Source organism: Muntiacus reevesi, chromosome 2 (assembly GCF_963930625.1).
Source record: "Muntiacus reevesi chromosome 2, mMunRee1.1, whole genome shotgun sequence".
Taxonomy (NCBI): domain Eukaryota; kingdom Metazoa; phylum Chordata; class Mammalia; order Artiodactyla; family Cervidae; genus Muntiacus; species Muntiacus reevesi.
The window spans coordinates 58,053,114-58,069,841 of NC_089250.1; the positions used below are offsets into that span (position 1 = coordinate 58,053,114).

The 16,728-nt window shown below is 45.0% G+C and overlaps 1 protein-coding gene across 1 annotated transcript; it reads left to right on the top strand.

The window, feature by feature from the left end:
• Positions 1-595: 595 nt before the first annotated feature.
• On the top strand, positions 596-10,283 carry SIRPB2 (signal regulatory protein beta 2). The gene is given in 5 exon segments (XM_065919709.1): positions 596-711; positions 6,679-7,050; positions 8,106-8,447; positions 8,976-9,041; positions 10,019-10,283. Coding segments are annotated over 5 exon segments (999 nt in total). The 5' UTR covers positions 596-638; the 3' UTR covers positions 10,165-10,283.
• The last annotated feature ends 6,445 nt before the right edge of the window (positions 10,284-16,728 follow it).

The following is a 16,728-nucleotide window of genomic DNA, read 5'->3' on the forward strand; positions in this document are numbered from 1 at the left end:
CAAAGACCACCCGGAAATGAATCCCATTACCATAAAACCCAAGACTACGAGCCACGCGGCAGAGCAGTTCTCCTGGGTTCCCTTACCCTCCTGCTCTCCACCCGGGTGCCCTTTCCCAATAAAATCTCTTGCTTTGTCAACATGTGTCTCCTCGGACAATTCATTTCCGAGTGTTAGACAAGAGCCCAGTTTCGGGCCCTGGAAGGGGTCCCCCTTCCTGCAACAATTTCTTTCAAGATTCCACATATAAGGCATGTCATACGATATTTCTTCTTCTCTAGAGGCAGACTCAATTCTTGATCCAAAGTCAGAATGACTTGAGGTCACACCATGACAGCCGTCTTCATCTCCCTCCCAAAATGGCAAGGACAGGGTCTGGGAGAGGTCATTAAGGTTTTGACAGAGTGAATACAGGAACTACTGCTCAGATATGAAAGCCGGAAACTCCTCCATTCCCCTTCTTCCTCTTGCACCAGCGGCTTTGTTTTGCTGTAGCGAAAATACTTCCCCAAGTAGTCCTGGCCATGAGAAGCAGAAAAGGCCTTTTATACGGACCCCACTTCAGACTCCAACACCCATCAGAGAGTAGAATGGTGGCCAGTCTAGGGGACCACAGGAGGTGCCCTGCACCCCCTCTGATGCCCACCCTGACCTGCCTGGCTCACTCACCTCCCTGCTCCTGGCTGCTGGCACTGCTCCTTGTCCTCTCTGGTGAGTAGGATCTGAGACAGAAGAGGATCCACCCCTGGCTGATCCCAGAGACAGGTGCCAGGAGGGGGCTGACCCCTACCAGATGGAGTGGGAGGGAGAAGCTGAGAATATCTCTGATCCCCGCAGGACTCAGACCATGTGTCTGGAGAAGCAGAATTTGTAGGGCAGCACAGGGAAGCTGAACTCGTAGGCTCTGGGCTCACAATGCTATGCTCTGGCTCAGACACTTGCATGCCCATCTACAAAGAACCGCTCTTTGCGATCTTTCTCTAGGGGTGCTGTGAGTTATTAAATATTAGTATGAAAATAGTGAAGCTCAGCCCAGGATCGGCTACATAATTTGCCCAGCCCCATGCAAATGAAATGGCAGATCCTTTGTTCCCAAGATATTAAGAATTTTAAAACAGCAATAGTAGAGCATTAAGGCAAGCATGAGGCCCTTCTAAGCTTTGGGCCCTGTGCAACTAGACAAATCAAACATCTGTAAGTCAGTGGGGCTCCGAAAATGAGACTAATCCTAGGGCCCATCTCATGACTTTGTGTGAGATAATACCTATAAATACCTGGCACAATGTAAAGATTTAATAACCATTGGCTACTACTATCATACCCATGTCTCCTCTAAGTCAGGATCAGGCTGATTTAGCTCCTGAGTTTGGGGGCTTCCAGGTACAACTCAGACTCGGAGCCCAGAACCCTTTGATCAACCAGACAAGATGCGTGGCTTTCAGTGGGCTCGTTCTGTCCCCTGCCCATCTGGGTCTCGGCCCCAGGCCCTACTGAGATCTAGATTCTGTTCATTACACCTTGGGTCCCCCACAATGGTCAGCCCCAAGAGAGGTTTCCTTGAGTAAAGTGTGAGTCATAATTCTTAGTAACTCATTTCAAAAATACTTCGAGCATCCTTTAGGTATTAGGCACTAGGTTAGGAAATCATATATCTAAACTAACCAGAGTAAAATATATTCAAAATATTTGTGGAAAATAGTGATTTCTAGCATACTTCCAAAAGAGAACCCCTTGACAGGGATCATGAAAACCAGAGCGTGCAGATAGAAAATGCATGGGACGGAATCCCAGAGCTGTCGGGGAGGGACTAGCCCAGCTCTGCAGACAAGGCAGAGTCAAAGCACCCCGGACATTTCCCAAAGTCTGTGTGACAACACAGAAGGAGAATCAAGAAAAGGGGAGTGAGAAGGGGCGAGAGGCACAGGGCCTTATTCCAGGCTCCAGTTTTCTCTCTGCTGTTTCACTTTCCCAGACTTGCCCCAGCTGGGATAAGAACCACGAGACAGAACTGAGTCCTCGCCTTCTCCACTGCCTCTTCTCCGTTAGTTCTCCCCTTCTCATAACACACAGAAGCTTCATCTTCATAGAATTTTAATAGCTTTATTGAGGTACAACTGACATAAAGCAAACTGTATGTGTTTAAGGTGTGCAATTTGACATGTTTTGTGGACATTGGACAAGTTTTATACTTGTGAACTTATCACCAAGATAATCAAAATGAAGAATGAACCTAACACTCATAAAAGTTTCCTTGCATCCTTTCCATTCCTCCCCCTCCTCAGGCAACTGCTTATCTGTCTCCCATCTCTGCCTCCCATCACTACAGTTTAGTTTGCACTTTCTAGAAATTTATACAACAAACATACAGTACATACCCTTGTTTGCCTGGCTTTTATTCACTGCGATTATTTGAGAGTCATTCATGTTGTTGCACATATCAGTAGTCATTTCTTTTCTATCTACTGTATGGATAAACCATAGTGTGTTTCTTCACTCACTTATTGACAGACATTTGGGTTGTTCATAGTTTGGTGTGGACATATGCTTTCATTTCTCTCGGGAAAATACCAAGAATAAAATGACTGGACCATATGGCAAGTGATTGTTTAACTTTTAAAGACACAGCCTTAAAGTTTTCCAAAGTGATTTACCATTTTATATTTTCTCATCAATATAGGAGAACGACATTTCCCCCACATCCTTGCCAATATTTGGTATGGTCAGCCTCTTCAATTTTAGTCATTCTAAAAAGTAATATCTCATTGTGGTTATAATTTGCATTTCCCTAATGTGTAATGATGTTAAACATCTTTCTTTTGCATCTCTTTTGATGAAGGTCTGTTCAACTCCCATTTTTAAACTGTATTTCTTATGACTGAGTTTATATATTCTGGCTACAACCTTTTATCACATGTATGCTTCGCAAAGATTTTCTCCTACTCTGTGGCTTGTCTTTTCTTCTTTCACAAGTATCTTTGAACTCCTTTTAAGAGTTCTTAGTTTTTATGAACTCCAGTTTATCAATTTGTCCTTTTATGGATCATGATTTTGGTATTACATCTAAATATATGATAGAATTGATGCTTTTGAACTGTGGTGTTGGAGAAGACTTGAGAGTCCCTTGGACTGCAAGGAGATCCAACCAGTCCATCCTAAAAGAGATCAGTTCTGGGTGTTCACTGGAAGGACTAATGTTGAAGCTGAAACTCCAATACTTTGGCCACCTGATGCGAAGAGCTGACTCATTTGAAAAGACCCTGATGCTGGGAAAGATTGAGGGTAGGAGGAGAGGGGGACGACAGAAGATGAAATGGTTGGCTGACATCACCGACTCAATGGACATGAGTTTGGGTAAACTCCGGCAGTTGGTGATGGACAGGGAGGCCTGGCATGCTGCAGTCCACGGGGTCGCAAAGAGTCGGACACGACTGAGTGACTGAACTAAACCGAACTAAATATGATAGAACTCACTAGTGAAGCTATCTGGGCTAGGAGTTTTCTTTGTGGGAAGGTTTTTAATACAAATGAAATGTTTTAAATAGAATAGGACTGTCAAGGTTATCTCTTATTGAGGTAGCTTTCGTAGTTTGTATTTTCAAAAAATGTGTTTGTGTTGTCAAATATACATAGCCATGAAAATTGTTCATAATAATGCCTTATTATCCTTTGGCTGTTCAATCACTGTCGTGTCCAACTCTTTGTGATCCCATGGACTGCAGCACACCAGGCTTCCCTGTCCTTCATCATCTCCTGGACTTTGCTCAAACTCATATCCATTGAGTTGGTGACGCCATCCAACCTCTGTCGTCCCTTTTCCTCCTGCCTTCAATCTTTCCCAGCTTAGGGTCATTTCCAGTGAGTCAGCTCTTCACATCAGGTGGCCAAAGTATTGGAACTTTAGCTTCAGCATCAGTCCTTCCAATGAATACTCAGAGTTAATTTCCTTTAGGATTGACTTGTTTGACCTTTTAATATATGAGTATCTTTTTAATCTCTGTAAAATCTGTACTGCTGTCGCTTCTCTCATTCCTAATTTCTCTTTGTGGCTCTCTCTCTCTTTCTCTCATCCTCCTTCTTTCCCTTTTCTGTAGGACTAGAGGTGTGTCGATTTTAACGCTCTTTGAGAAGATTTTATTCTCATTGATTTTCTCTATTGATTTTGGTTTTCTACTCTATTGATTTTCACTCATAAATTTGTGGTTTCCTTTCTTTTATTTTGTTTTGATTTAATTTGCTCCTTTTTTCTACTTTTTTCGGTGGAACTAAGGTCCTTCATCTAAATCATTTCTTCTTTCCTAAATAAGCATTTAATGCTATAAATATCTACCAGCTTAAGCAGCATGTTACAAATTTTAATGTTGTGTTTTCATTTAGATCAAGATACTTTCTAATTTCCCTTTTATTTTGTCTTTGACTCATGTGTTATTTAGTTTTCAAACATCTGTAGTTTTCCAGGCATCTGTCAGTTGTTGATGCTACTAATTTAATTCTATTGTGGTCAAAGTTTATACTTTCAATGACTTGAATTCTTTTAAATTTATTGAGACTTTTTTATGACTCACAGCATGCTCCATCTTTTTAAATGTTCCTTGTGCATTTGAAAATAACTATATATCTTTCTATTGGGGAATACAATTTTCTGTAAGTATCAGACTAAGTTAACAGTGGTTTTTTTAAATATGTATTTATTTGGCTGTGCTGGGTCTTAGTTGCTGCACCTGGGATCTGCGTGCGTCATGCAGGATCTTTTCTTCCTGCGCATGGGCTCTCTACCTGCGGCCCACGGGCTGTCTAGTTGTGGCGCCCAGGCTCTGGAGTCTGCGGGCTCAGTAGTTGCAGTATGAGGGCTTGGTTGCTCCACGGCATGTGGGATCTCAGTTCCCTGATCAGGGATCTAACCTGCATCTCCTACCTTGCAAGGTGTATTGTTAACCACTGGACTACCAGGGAAGTCCTTAATAGTGTTTAAATCTTCTGTATTCTTTCTGATTTTCAGCCTGTTTGTTCTATAGTTACATTGTTCTAACGATATCTGCCTGATATAGTTCTATCTATATCAACTATTGAAATAAGGATACTGACATCTCAGATGGCAACTGTGGCTTTGACTGTTTCTCTCTGCAGTTCTCTTGGGTTTTCTTCGTATACTTTCAAGTTCTGTTATAAGGTGCATGAATGTTTGGCAATTTTATGTCGTCTTGATTATTTTACCCCTTTATCATTGTCAAATAGTTTTCCTTATTCCTGAAGGTATCCTTTGCTCCAAAATCTACTTTATCGGATATTAATATAGCCAGTCCAACTTTCTTTTGATTAGTGTTAGTATCATATATCTTTTTCCATTGTTCTCCTTTTAGCATTCTTGCTCCTTTACGTTTAAAATGGATTTATTGTAGGCAAGTTGCATCTTACATTTTTTGTCCAATGTGACATTTTCTAACTTTTTCTGGGAATACTTAGACCATTTACCTTTAAAATATTTTTTTTATATGATTGGGTTTAAATCTATTAACTTCTTATCTGTCCTATTTGTTCTTTGTTCCCTTTTGCTTCTTTTTCTGTCTTCATTTGATAATATAATACTTTTATAATGCTATTTTCTCTCTTTTATTGGCTTATTAGCTATGATTTATTTTGTAATTTGGTGATTGCTTTAGGGTTTACCATATATTAATACCTCTGTATCAACATCTACCTTAAGTGATATCATACCATTTCACATATAGTGTAAGAAACTTATGATGGTATACTGACATTCTCCCCACCCCAATCATTATTCTATTGTTATCTTAACTTTACTTATACATGCGTTATAAGCCTCACTCTAGAATGTTATTATATTTTCTTATTTGGGGACCTTGTTTTTCAGATTTGCTTCGTGGGAGAGAGCACTTCTCTCTGGGCAGAGTACTCTCTTCTGTGTAGTCTACCCATTACCCTGTTGATCAGGAGTTTTTCCAGTTTTACAGATGGGAACAGGCATTATTCTCAGGGCTCTGCTGAGTGATGGGCACAATTTTGTGCATATGTGTGAGGAAACTAACTGAGGGCAGGGAAATGAGCACCAGCAAGAATTAGGGAGGACAAGATCTCACCACTCATATAGTGGTGTTTGGGGTGAGTATTGCTGAACTTCCTGGAACTAAGGACGCCAAGGACAAACAGAATCCCTGGGACTGAACATGGGGTGTCCCTTGGTCACAACTGTGAGGCAGTTCTTAGTGGTTAATGGCACATACCTTGCTGACGATGGGAGGGAAATGAATTTTGAATTTCACAACCCTTCTCCAGATCCTCTTAGAAGGGAATGTTTGCTCCACCTTTCTACTCCCCTCCTTCATTGAAAACTAAGAAACACCATGATACAAACCTAAGACCTGGAATGAGACTGAGTTATTCCCAAGGCCTGATGGAAGCACAGAGGAAGGGAAACTCAGAGCACAAAGCTGACGACCCCATGGTGAGCTTATTACTTACAAGTTCTCCATTTTATAACCCTGCTCTCTCTCTCTCTCTCCAGCCAGCTGCCTCACCTCTTTCACTTCCCTCTCCAACAACACCCCTCGAGGGTTCTAAGCAATTGTTCTTGAGCAGTTAATGGCTGATTTATGTCAAGTTTGCCTCTTAGAACTCCAAGTTCCTCTAGCCCTGCATGAGGCCTTTCTTCCTCTGTTGCAGGACTTTCTGAGCAGAGCAAGGGGAGTGAGTGGCAGGTGCTGCAGCCCGAGGGCCCCATGCTGGTGGCAGAAGGGGAGACACTCCTGCTGAGATGTACAGTAGTCGGCTCCTGCACTGATGACATGATAAAGTGGGTCAAGGTGAGCAACCAGAACCAGCAGGAAATTTACAACTTCAAGCATGGCTTCTTCCCCGGGGTGATGCCTATGATCCAGAAGATGCTGGAGCCGCTTAATTGCGACTATTCCATCTATATCCACAATGTCACCAGGAAACATGTTGGAACCTACCACTGTGTGAGATCTGATGGCTCAAGTGAGTACTCAGGCAGAGTACTGACGCTGGATGAAGGCACCTCCGTGCTTGTGAAGGGTGAGTATCAGGCCCTGCAGGTCACAACCTTCTGCTCTGATCTATCTCCCTTTACCCGCATCATTCACCTTTACCCACAGTTTTGCAAGCTGTGACTGCAAAACCTCAGTGACATACAACAAGTCATACGTCTCACTCACACATTTACAGGCAGCTGGGCTGCATGTCTCATTCCAGGGCCCAGACTGACCAGAGTACATATTTCTCATGGAGACAGCAGAAGCATAAGAGGGAAAGTCCCAACACCTTAAGCACATTTCAAGCTTCTACTTGTATGTCTGCTGTTAATGAAAAACAGCCCATTGGCTAAAGGAAGTCACATGGCTAAGGTCAAAGATAAGAGGCAAGGAAGTATACCCAACCACCGTGAGGCCACGGTAAGAGTTTGGATATGGTGCACTATCAGAGGAGAGTCAAGAACTGGGGTTGATCATTTAATCCCCAAGTAGCCAGTCATGTCATCTCTAAGTCCACCAGTGGTGACCTGGGCCTGTCATTCAATAGGAATGTGTTCTTAACTTAGTCATTTCAGGTCTACATCCATCAAGTGCTTAATTTGTGAAATAGGCAACATAATTCTTATTTCAAGGGATAATCAAGTGATGAAATAGAAGAATTGATGTTTGTGAAACCCCTGTAAAATGTTGACTTGGAGGGTATCTGTGTCTGTGTGTGTCAGGTAGGGGATGAATGTGGAGGGTTCATTTTATCTTAATGCAAACATTTCAGAAAGCCTTCTCTGACTCCTTCCAAGCTTCTTTTGGTCCTGCAGTCCTCTGGGTTTCCAACTTCAGAAGAATTTTCTGAGCCACCTTCACCACCAGACTGAGAACTCCAGGGCACAGCATTTATGTTTTGTTGAGCTTTCTTTTCCCCACTCCTAGCATCAGCACATAGTAGGTACTGAAAACTTCTTTACTGAGTGAATCATCTATTGAACAATGAGGGAATGTGAGAGGGAGTAGCTGAGTGAAAAAAACAGGGGAAGGAAAGGGAGGAAATGAGTGAACTGTGGAGGGAGAGAGGGAACAATAAAGTCCTCTCTTTGACTTTAGGACCTGGGAACACAGGGCCAGACCTCTGGATCATCCAACCCCAGGAACTGGTGTTGGCAACCACTGGAGACACCGTCTTTCTGAATTGCACAGTGCTTGGAGTTGGTCCCCCAGGACCCATCAGGTGGTTTCGGGGGACTGGTCTGAGCCGGGAGGCCATCTACAACTTTAGAGGCATCTCCTACTCCAATGTGACTGCGGTCCAGGCCTCCAAGAATGATTTCAGCATTCTTCTGCATGGCATCTCCACTGAGCATGCAGGAACTTACTATTGTGTAAAGTTTCAGAGTAAACCCAACAGGCAGTACCTATCCGGACAGGGCACCAGGTTGAGAGTCAAAGGTGAGTCTAGGAGGTGTTGGGGGACAGAGGGAGGTGGACCACCAGGAAATTTTTACCGTGTCACAAACAAGCTAGCTCTTCTTAGCCTCAAAGTGATTTATATAGGCTATTCCCTCTGCGTGGAATGCTTTCTCCTTTTCTATGGAGAATTTCTACTCATCCTTCAAGGCCCAGCATAAATAGTCCCTCTTCTGTGAAGTCATCTCCTTCTCCCTGGCAGAGTCGATTTCTCCCCATTCCAGGCTCCACAGAGCTTTGTATAGACTCTTAATGTTTCAACAAACATGCATGCGTGCCTCTGACAGCCACACACTGGGTGCTGCAGATACAGAAACGGAGTAGGCATTGTCCCTATTCCAGAGATGCTCAACCAGGTCTGACTAGTCCTTCATAGTTACTGGGCTTGACTTCTAGTCCCTATCCCAGGCAGAAACTCACAGGCTCATCTCCCCAGCTACTAACACAGGGGCTCAGGAAGTGGAGGGATAGAAAGAAAGGAGAGTGTGAGACCACTTCTCTTCCTTGCAGCAAATCACACTTCTCTCAAAGAGTCAGAATTCACCAAGGAACGTACAGCCAAGGTATTTCCATCAGGTGAGTATACCTACCTTCAGTGGCATTAACCAGTCCCCCCACAGGTAAGTGGGGCCAGAGAGGGCTTGGCCATGGGAGATGAGCAGCCCCAGACTTCTAGGGCCCTCCTGCCACAAAGATGGTTCCCATGACTCCATCTCAACTGCACAAGCAGAACCCAGAGAACCAGAGTAAAGTTCAATCAAAGGAAGTACTTTCCAAAAGTCAGTGAGAACTACTCAAGTGGGCAGTCTTGCTGCAAGCTCTTGAGCTCCCCCTGACTCACAGCAAGGACACACGGTGGGGCTGTGCATAACAGAGGTGGAGAGTATGGCTTTGTAGCCAGGCTCCCTGGATTGAGCCCCTTTCTAGCTCTTTGAGTCTCTGGTGAGCCTACCTCACGGGACTATATACAGATCCCATGGGGCAAGTGCCCAGAACTGTGCCTGTCACATCACCTCCAGGGCACTTGATAACTGGTGGATAAACTTGGAATAGAGGTGATCAGGTTAGCTTCCCAGATGCTTGGCCCTGTTCCTGCTATCCTTGGGAGCCAGACCACTTGGTCCCACCACTACTTTGACACATGTGGCCCTGAGCAAATCACTCCCCCACTCTGGGTCTGTTCTCTCATCTATATAAATTGGATTGTTATCCTTTGCAAGATCAGTTTGAGGATTATATAAAGCATTTAGGAAGTGCTTAGCTCTGGCCCTGGGACAGAGGAGTTGAGCAGCAAGTGATGAAAGACATTTTCTATTGTTATCAGAGGTCAGGGATGCTGTCAAGATGATTAAGGGTACAAGTGGGATATTGGGCAAAGGCTCTTTGAGCCTGAAACAGGAGGAAGGGAGGTCTTTGATCTCTTCAGCTGTAGAAGGGATATGGCCCCACAGGCTATACAGAAGCTAGGCTCAGCTTCACCATAGGGGCACTAAGTTGTGGGCTGCTGGGGACTCACCCGGGGCCCTTCTTGAGCTATCCTCTGTGTCCCTCAGGATTCCTATCTGTCCTCACACTTGCGGTCCTGGGACTGAAAACAGCGACCTTGGCTGCACTCTTGCTGGCCCTGGTTATCAGCTGGAGAAGCTCTTGACAAGAAGACATCAGAACTCCAGGCCCAGAAGAGGTGTGCTTGTCTTAGCATGGGTCATGGATGACTGGTCCGCCCTAGAGTGGGTCCTCTAAGAGAGGGCCCAGGAATCCCCGATCATTCCTCTGCCTCCCAGCTGCCTTCAAGCCTCACGATGAACTCCAGGATCCTGATTCCTGGTCACCTGGTGGAATTCCTTATTTGGCACTGGGCTCCCCTCCGTTTGCCTTCGTCTCACTGTATTTCACTGTTTGCTGAGCCCAGGGTTGACAATGTGTGAGCTAAGAGGCTGGAAGAAGATGCAAGGAGCCGTAGGAACTGTAGACATGTTTATTCTCTCCTCTTGCGACTGACCTAGCAGACAAAGCCCTGACGCAGCCTCACTGCCATAATGTTAGCAGCTGTAACATAACCCCAAGGGCTTTCTCAGGTAGACTGTATATATGCTTAGAGAACAAATGTAGCCCGTGGCCAAGAGAGTACCTCCTGACATGCATGCACAGTTCTATGAGTGACCTCAGCTGTTAGGTAATTATTATTTACAAGAGTGAGAGGATGTGGGGTGAGGGAGCCTGATCACTCCATCTTCACCAATGTGCTCTTTCCCTACAGCCTTCCTTTCTCTTCTCAGCCTGTTCAAACCCTCCTTGTCTTTTAAGGTCTTGCCCAGGTCTCTCCTCGAGGCCTCTGCTCCTGTTGCAGCCCCTTTTGGAGGGCCCACCCCCTTGCTCCTCACCCCACATTTTCTCTTCCTTCAAGATCCAACTTGAGAGTCCTTCCCAGAAGGTTTCCCCGAGTGACTCTGAGCTGGCCCAGCCAGACCCCCTGTGCCCCTCCATCTATATCCTTTCTTCCTCCTTTTCTGCCTACTTTCCTTCTTCACCCTGGCTGGCTTAGGTGGCTATAATAGTTAGAATTCAGGCTTGGCAACTTTGACAAAACCCTTAGATCAGAAGAAAGTAGCTCAAATCAGAAGAAAGTAGCTCAAATCAGATGAAAGTTGGTTCCTCTACTAATATTTGAGCATAAACAGGCCAGGCAATTTGGGGACTCCCTGAGGCCCAGGATTCCTTGATCTTGTTGATACCAGGTCCATATCTCAAGCAGGAAGACCAGGAAGCAGGGAATAGAAGAATGACACTTCCCCTCAAGGTCACAGCTAGGAATTTGCCCATATCACCTCTGACTGGTTGGAATGTGGTCACTTGGTCACACCTAGCTGCAAGGAAGGCTGGAAATGTAGTCTTTATTCTAGCAAGAGTGCATCTAACTAAAATCTGTCACTAGAGAGCCAGAGAGTAAAGCTCAGTAGATGACCAGCAATCTCTACCCCTGTGGCGTAGAGAGAGCTTCTTACTTGCTGTGTGGCACACCTGAGTTCCATTCCCAGGTAAAATGCACCCCTTTGTACCTTTGCCTCCATTAGGCAGCATAGTGGAGGGCAGTAGTTCTAAAGAAAAGGACACTTCACCACCCAGGGGATATGTGGCGATGTCTAGAGACATTTTTGATTGTCATAACTTGGGGGAGACTGTTGCCCTCTAATGAGTATAGGTCAAGGATGCTGCTTTAAGCACAGGGCAGACCCCACAGCCAAGAGTTATCTGGCCCAAAGTATCAGTAGAAGTTGAGAAGCCCTGATATAGTGGAAAGCATGCATTCCCTGGAGTCAGACATGCCCGATTTCTAATCCTGAAGCCCCCACTCCCTCCTTGTGCACCATTGGTAACTAATCAGTCATTGCCACTCTTGGAACATGGAGGAAAATAACGAGGACTTCTGCATTGTATAAGAAACAATTCAACTCAGGGCTTACTATGAGCTGTGTGTTCCGTATACACTCAGTACATGTGAACTCCGTTTTCTCTTTCAACACAAACATTTATTAGCACCTAGGGGCTTCCCCGGTGGCTCACAGGGTAAAGCGTCTGCCTATAATGCGGGAGACCTGGGTTCGATCCCTGGGTCGGGAAGATCCCCTGGAGAAGGAAATGGCAACCCACTCCAGTATTCTTGCCTGGAAAATCCCATGGACAGAGAAGCCTGGTAGGCTACAGTCCATGGGGTCGCAAAGAGTCGGACACGACTGAGCGACTTCACTTTCATTATATCAGGAGATGGATTAGTCTGCATGTTTTTCATTATAACAAACAGAAAAGTGGGTGGAACAACACTAAGCCAACACTAATTTAGCCTGAGTGTTTTGCGCCAGTGTCAGCATACCGATAACCTGTGATATAGCTGGATCAGCTCTTGTAGTTCTTATTATGAGTGCAAGATGCCCTTCAGCAATACCCACCAGGGAACTTTGAAGAACTAGAGGTTTATTACTTTACAAGACCTGGAAGTTACACAGAATTCCTAGGGCCACACTGTGAGGTCACAAGGGAAAAACAGAGAGGGAATACCTGGGGTTCTGTTTTATTGGGGTTGATGATTTTGTGGGCTCACTCTTTATTGGTAAATATAAAAATTAAGAGCAGGAATTTAAAGCTCAGGAAGAAGAAAAGAAATAGTAGCTCAAAGATCAGTTATTGAAATCAACCAAGATCTCTAAAACAAAGGAAACTCAGTGGGGGAAGATGGCCTGACTACTTAGCATTGTGACTGGCAGTGTGTTCAGAAATAAGCACATTGAAGGGGATGCCTCTTTGAAATGGATGCCTCAGCAATCAAAACTTAAATCAGATAATAGCATTACAAAAAAAAAAAAAAGAGAAAAAGAAAAACTGTTAAGGTTTACACTGCACTGAGAACTGAATAATTATTGAATTACCAGACATCAGAAGAAAGGGTAGATATAATAAATAATATCTTCCTACAAAAGATATCCAAGTCTGAATCCCTGGAACCTGTGAATGTTACCTTACATGACAAAAAGGACTTTGCAGATGTGATTGTGTGTGTGTGTCCCATTTCTAAATGGAGCGGTTGTCCTGAATTATCCAAAGTGAAAGTGTTAGTCTCCCAGTCATGTCCTACTCTTTGCAACCCAGTGAACTGCAGCTAGTAGCCTGCCAGGCTCCTCTGTCTATGGAATTCTCCAGGCAAGATGTACTGAAGTGGATAGCCATTCCCTTCTCCAGGGGATCTTCCTGACCCAGGAATTGAACCCAGGTCTCCTGCATTGTAGGTAGCTTCTTTATCATCTGGGCCACAGGGAAGCCCTTTATTATCCAGGTGGACTCTAAATGCAATCACAAGTGTCTTGATGAGGGAGAGACAGAGGGAGAATCCACACAGAACAGGAATATTCAGAACAGGAGGAGAAAGCAATGAAACCACAAAGGCAGAATGGAAGTGTAAAAAATGCTGGCAGCCACAAGCAGCTGGTAGACACAAAGAGCAGATTCTCCACAGCGTCTCTGGAGGGAGCACAGCCCGCTGACACCTTGACTTCAGCCAGTGATACTTCAGACTTCTGAGCTCCAGAAGTAGGAGAGAATAAATTTCTGTTGTTTTAATGCCATGAAATTTGTGGTAATGTGTTAAAGCGGCCACAGGAAGCTATTAATAGGGTGGAACTGGGCCTCTGAAATAACTGGGTGGAGTTCCCTTCTCTGCCCCTGAAAACCTCTTCACCTGTGCTGACTTAAAAAAAAAAGCACAATATGAGAGTCTTGAGCTAAGTTTTCTTTGGGGCAAAATGAGGGCTATCACCTGAGAGAGAGGATTTCAGATAGTTCTGAGAAACCACTCTAAAGAGGTCGGGGAAGGTCAGCATATATGTGATTTTGGTCAAGGGGGAGTAATGCAATCAAGCACATGTTTTTGGCAGAAGGTTTCTGTTAGTCTCGTAAGGTTACTGCTAGTCACAAGAAGCAGACATCACCATGAGGATTTTAGTGTTTTTCTAGATATGAGGAGATTTGAGAACTGGCCTCACAAAATCAGCTCCTGAAAATAATGTCTGAAAACCTGTTCTGCCAGTTTTTCCCGGAGCGCAGAGCGCCTCATTTCTGCTCTCCACTCTGAACAGCTCCTCTCAGTGGGGGTTGAAAGCAGCCGCAGCAGCACATGACTTAATCCTTGTAGGGACAGAGGGCAAGTGCCAATGGCAAGGGCCAATTTGCAGTTGACACCAGACAGGGTCCTGCACGGTCTGGTCCCTAAAAGCACCACCCCACCCCCGTCTTATCCCCCACTTCCAACACCCTTTAAATTGACTCCCTGTCACCCACCTGGGCCGTGGATACACACGTTCCCTAATTCCGGCAAGTCCGCTTAGTTATTTCTTCAAGAGGCCTCCGTAGATCAGCTCATCCACGATGCAGTCTTCCTTCTCATTTCCCATTTGCAGCGTAAGTTTCCTTCACAACACTTACTGCCACATATAAACGTGAGTGTGTGTGTGTGTGTATTTATTTCCTTGATGATTATTAGTTGTTCACTAGTGAATTTGAGTGGGCTTCCCAAGTGGCTCAGTAATGAAGACTCCGCCTGCCAATGCAGGAGACATAAGAGACGCAGTTTCTATCCCAGGGTGAGGAAGATCTCCTGGAGGAGGGCATGACAACCCACTCCAGTATTCTTGCCTAGAAAATCCCATGAACGGAGGAGCCTGGCAAGGCTACAGTCCATGGGGTCACAGAGTCGGACATGACTGAGCCACTGAGCACTCATACAGTGTATTTGAGTTCACCAAGGTCGGGAACCTAACTTTTCACTATTGTAGCCTCTTTCATTCATTCATAAAAAGTAGTTGAAGGCTGATAATGTGCCAGGCAGGTGGTCGAAGGCAGAATCAGAGTGGGACTGGAATGAAGTCAGGATGGGAACCAAAGTGGAAACGAAACTGGAGGGGGGGCTGGGGGTGAGGAGGAAGTGGGCTTTGGAGGGTAGGGGTACATGTGGTACTGGGAGTAGGGGTAGGGGAGAAAAGGGTGGGGCTGAGTGGGTCAGGAGCTGGTGGTGGTGGATCTTCAAGGTAGGGATGAATCTGGAGGTGGTAGTCATGGTGGGACTTGGGGATGGGGGCAGGGCAGGGGAAGGAGGGTGGGGGAAGGGGCTGGAAGTTGGAAGGGGGCAAGGCCTTCAGCACCACCCCTACTAGGCTTTGTTAAGGATATTTAGATAAATGTTATAAAAATGTATCAATAGTTTCAACTTCGCACCCTAATGAGCCCTTCTAATCAAATTCTGATTCTAAACACCTTCAGTCAGATTGCTGGAACTGCCTCCAGAAACTAGCCATGAAGCACAGTCCTACTGGCCAGATAGATACACGGTGGTACAGTGGTTAGAAGCACAGCATCTGAGATGCCTGGGTTCAAACTTAGTTAGGAATCTGCATTCCTGGTCTTGAAGTCCTAAGACAACTCTCAGCTCTTAGGGTGTGCTTTTCTTTTCAGTCAACAATAGAGGCAAACAGCTAACTGTTTCATTTCGCCTTGTACTGTTATTGTACCTGAGTATTGAAATACAGATCATTTTATTCCAATCACTATCTTTTTCCCCCCTTCAATTAGGGCATGATGTTGGTTTTGTCAACGCATAAAAGTCAATTTTATTATCTCTCAATTTCATTTAAGGCATAAAGGGGTGACACAAAATGTTTGTTATGAAAGTGAATCTGAGAAGGCTGTGAACACTTGCTGGCCCACTTTTCCACCACCCACTTTGTTTGAATGTAGGCCCTGAGACCCAGAGAGGGCAAGAGATCTGCTCTTATCACCCAGCTTGTTCAGAGCCCAGCCTGAGGCAGGAGATATATGGGCTCCAGGATAGACATTTACAACTAGCCTCCTGTTTATATTTCTTGGGGCAAGAAATAGATGGACTCCAGGTTAGACATTTATAACCAGCCTCCTGTTTATACTTCCATATAGAAATAAACAACAGGAACAGGGTAAAGAGCTATACTTTGGTCTCTGGGGGACACTTAAAATGACAGTAATGGGAGGGGCAGAAATGAGCTGAGTCTTACCCAGATAAAGGATAAACAGAGCACATACTTCTCATTCTTGAGATCAAGGATGCCTCCCCGACTACAAGTATGCAGAAAGACTTCCTAGGGGTCCAAAAGGGAGAGGGCACCACCCCAGAATAGCTGGTGTCAACTTTTCCATAGGCCTCTGTGCTGGAATCCGTCTTGACAAAAAGATGTGCATACATGTGAGACAGGGACCTAGGACAGATCAGGTGTAGAAAAAGCAGGGCGGTAACCGGCCAGGTAAACAAAGACCGGAAGAACTGCCCTGTATAAACGATGCGACCACCTCTTTACTGCCCTCCTCCTCATCAGGCGGGAACCAGCTCCTTTTTCTCCAGGTGGGTATCTCTGCCTTGCTTCTGTCTCAAATAAACAAACTGTAATAGGAGGGAAAGGGGCAGGGCACAATTTTTGAAAGAATGGCATAGTCCAAGAACACAACATAAAACCAATTAGAATCAAAAGGGACCAAGATGGCAGACAAGATCAGACCTTGATCCTCAATCAGCAAGTGCAATGACACACCCAGAAGTGCCAGGACAGTTCCAAGGCACTGCTAAAAGACGAAGGAGTGGGCGATGGCCCAAATCCTGGAAATCTCCACTTCTTCCCAAATCCTCCCACTCATTAGCATAGGAAATCACCCAGCCTATAAAAACTAACCACACCATGTTTCATGGCCG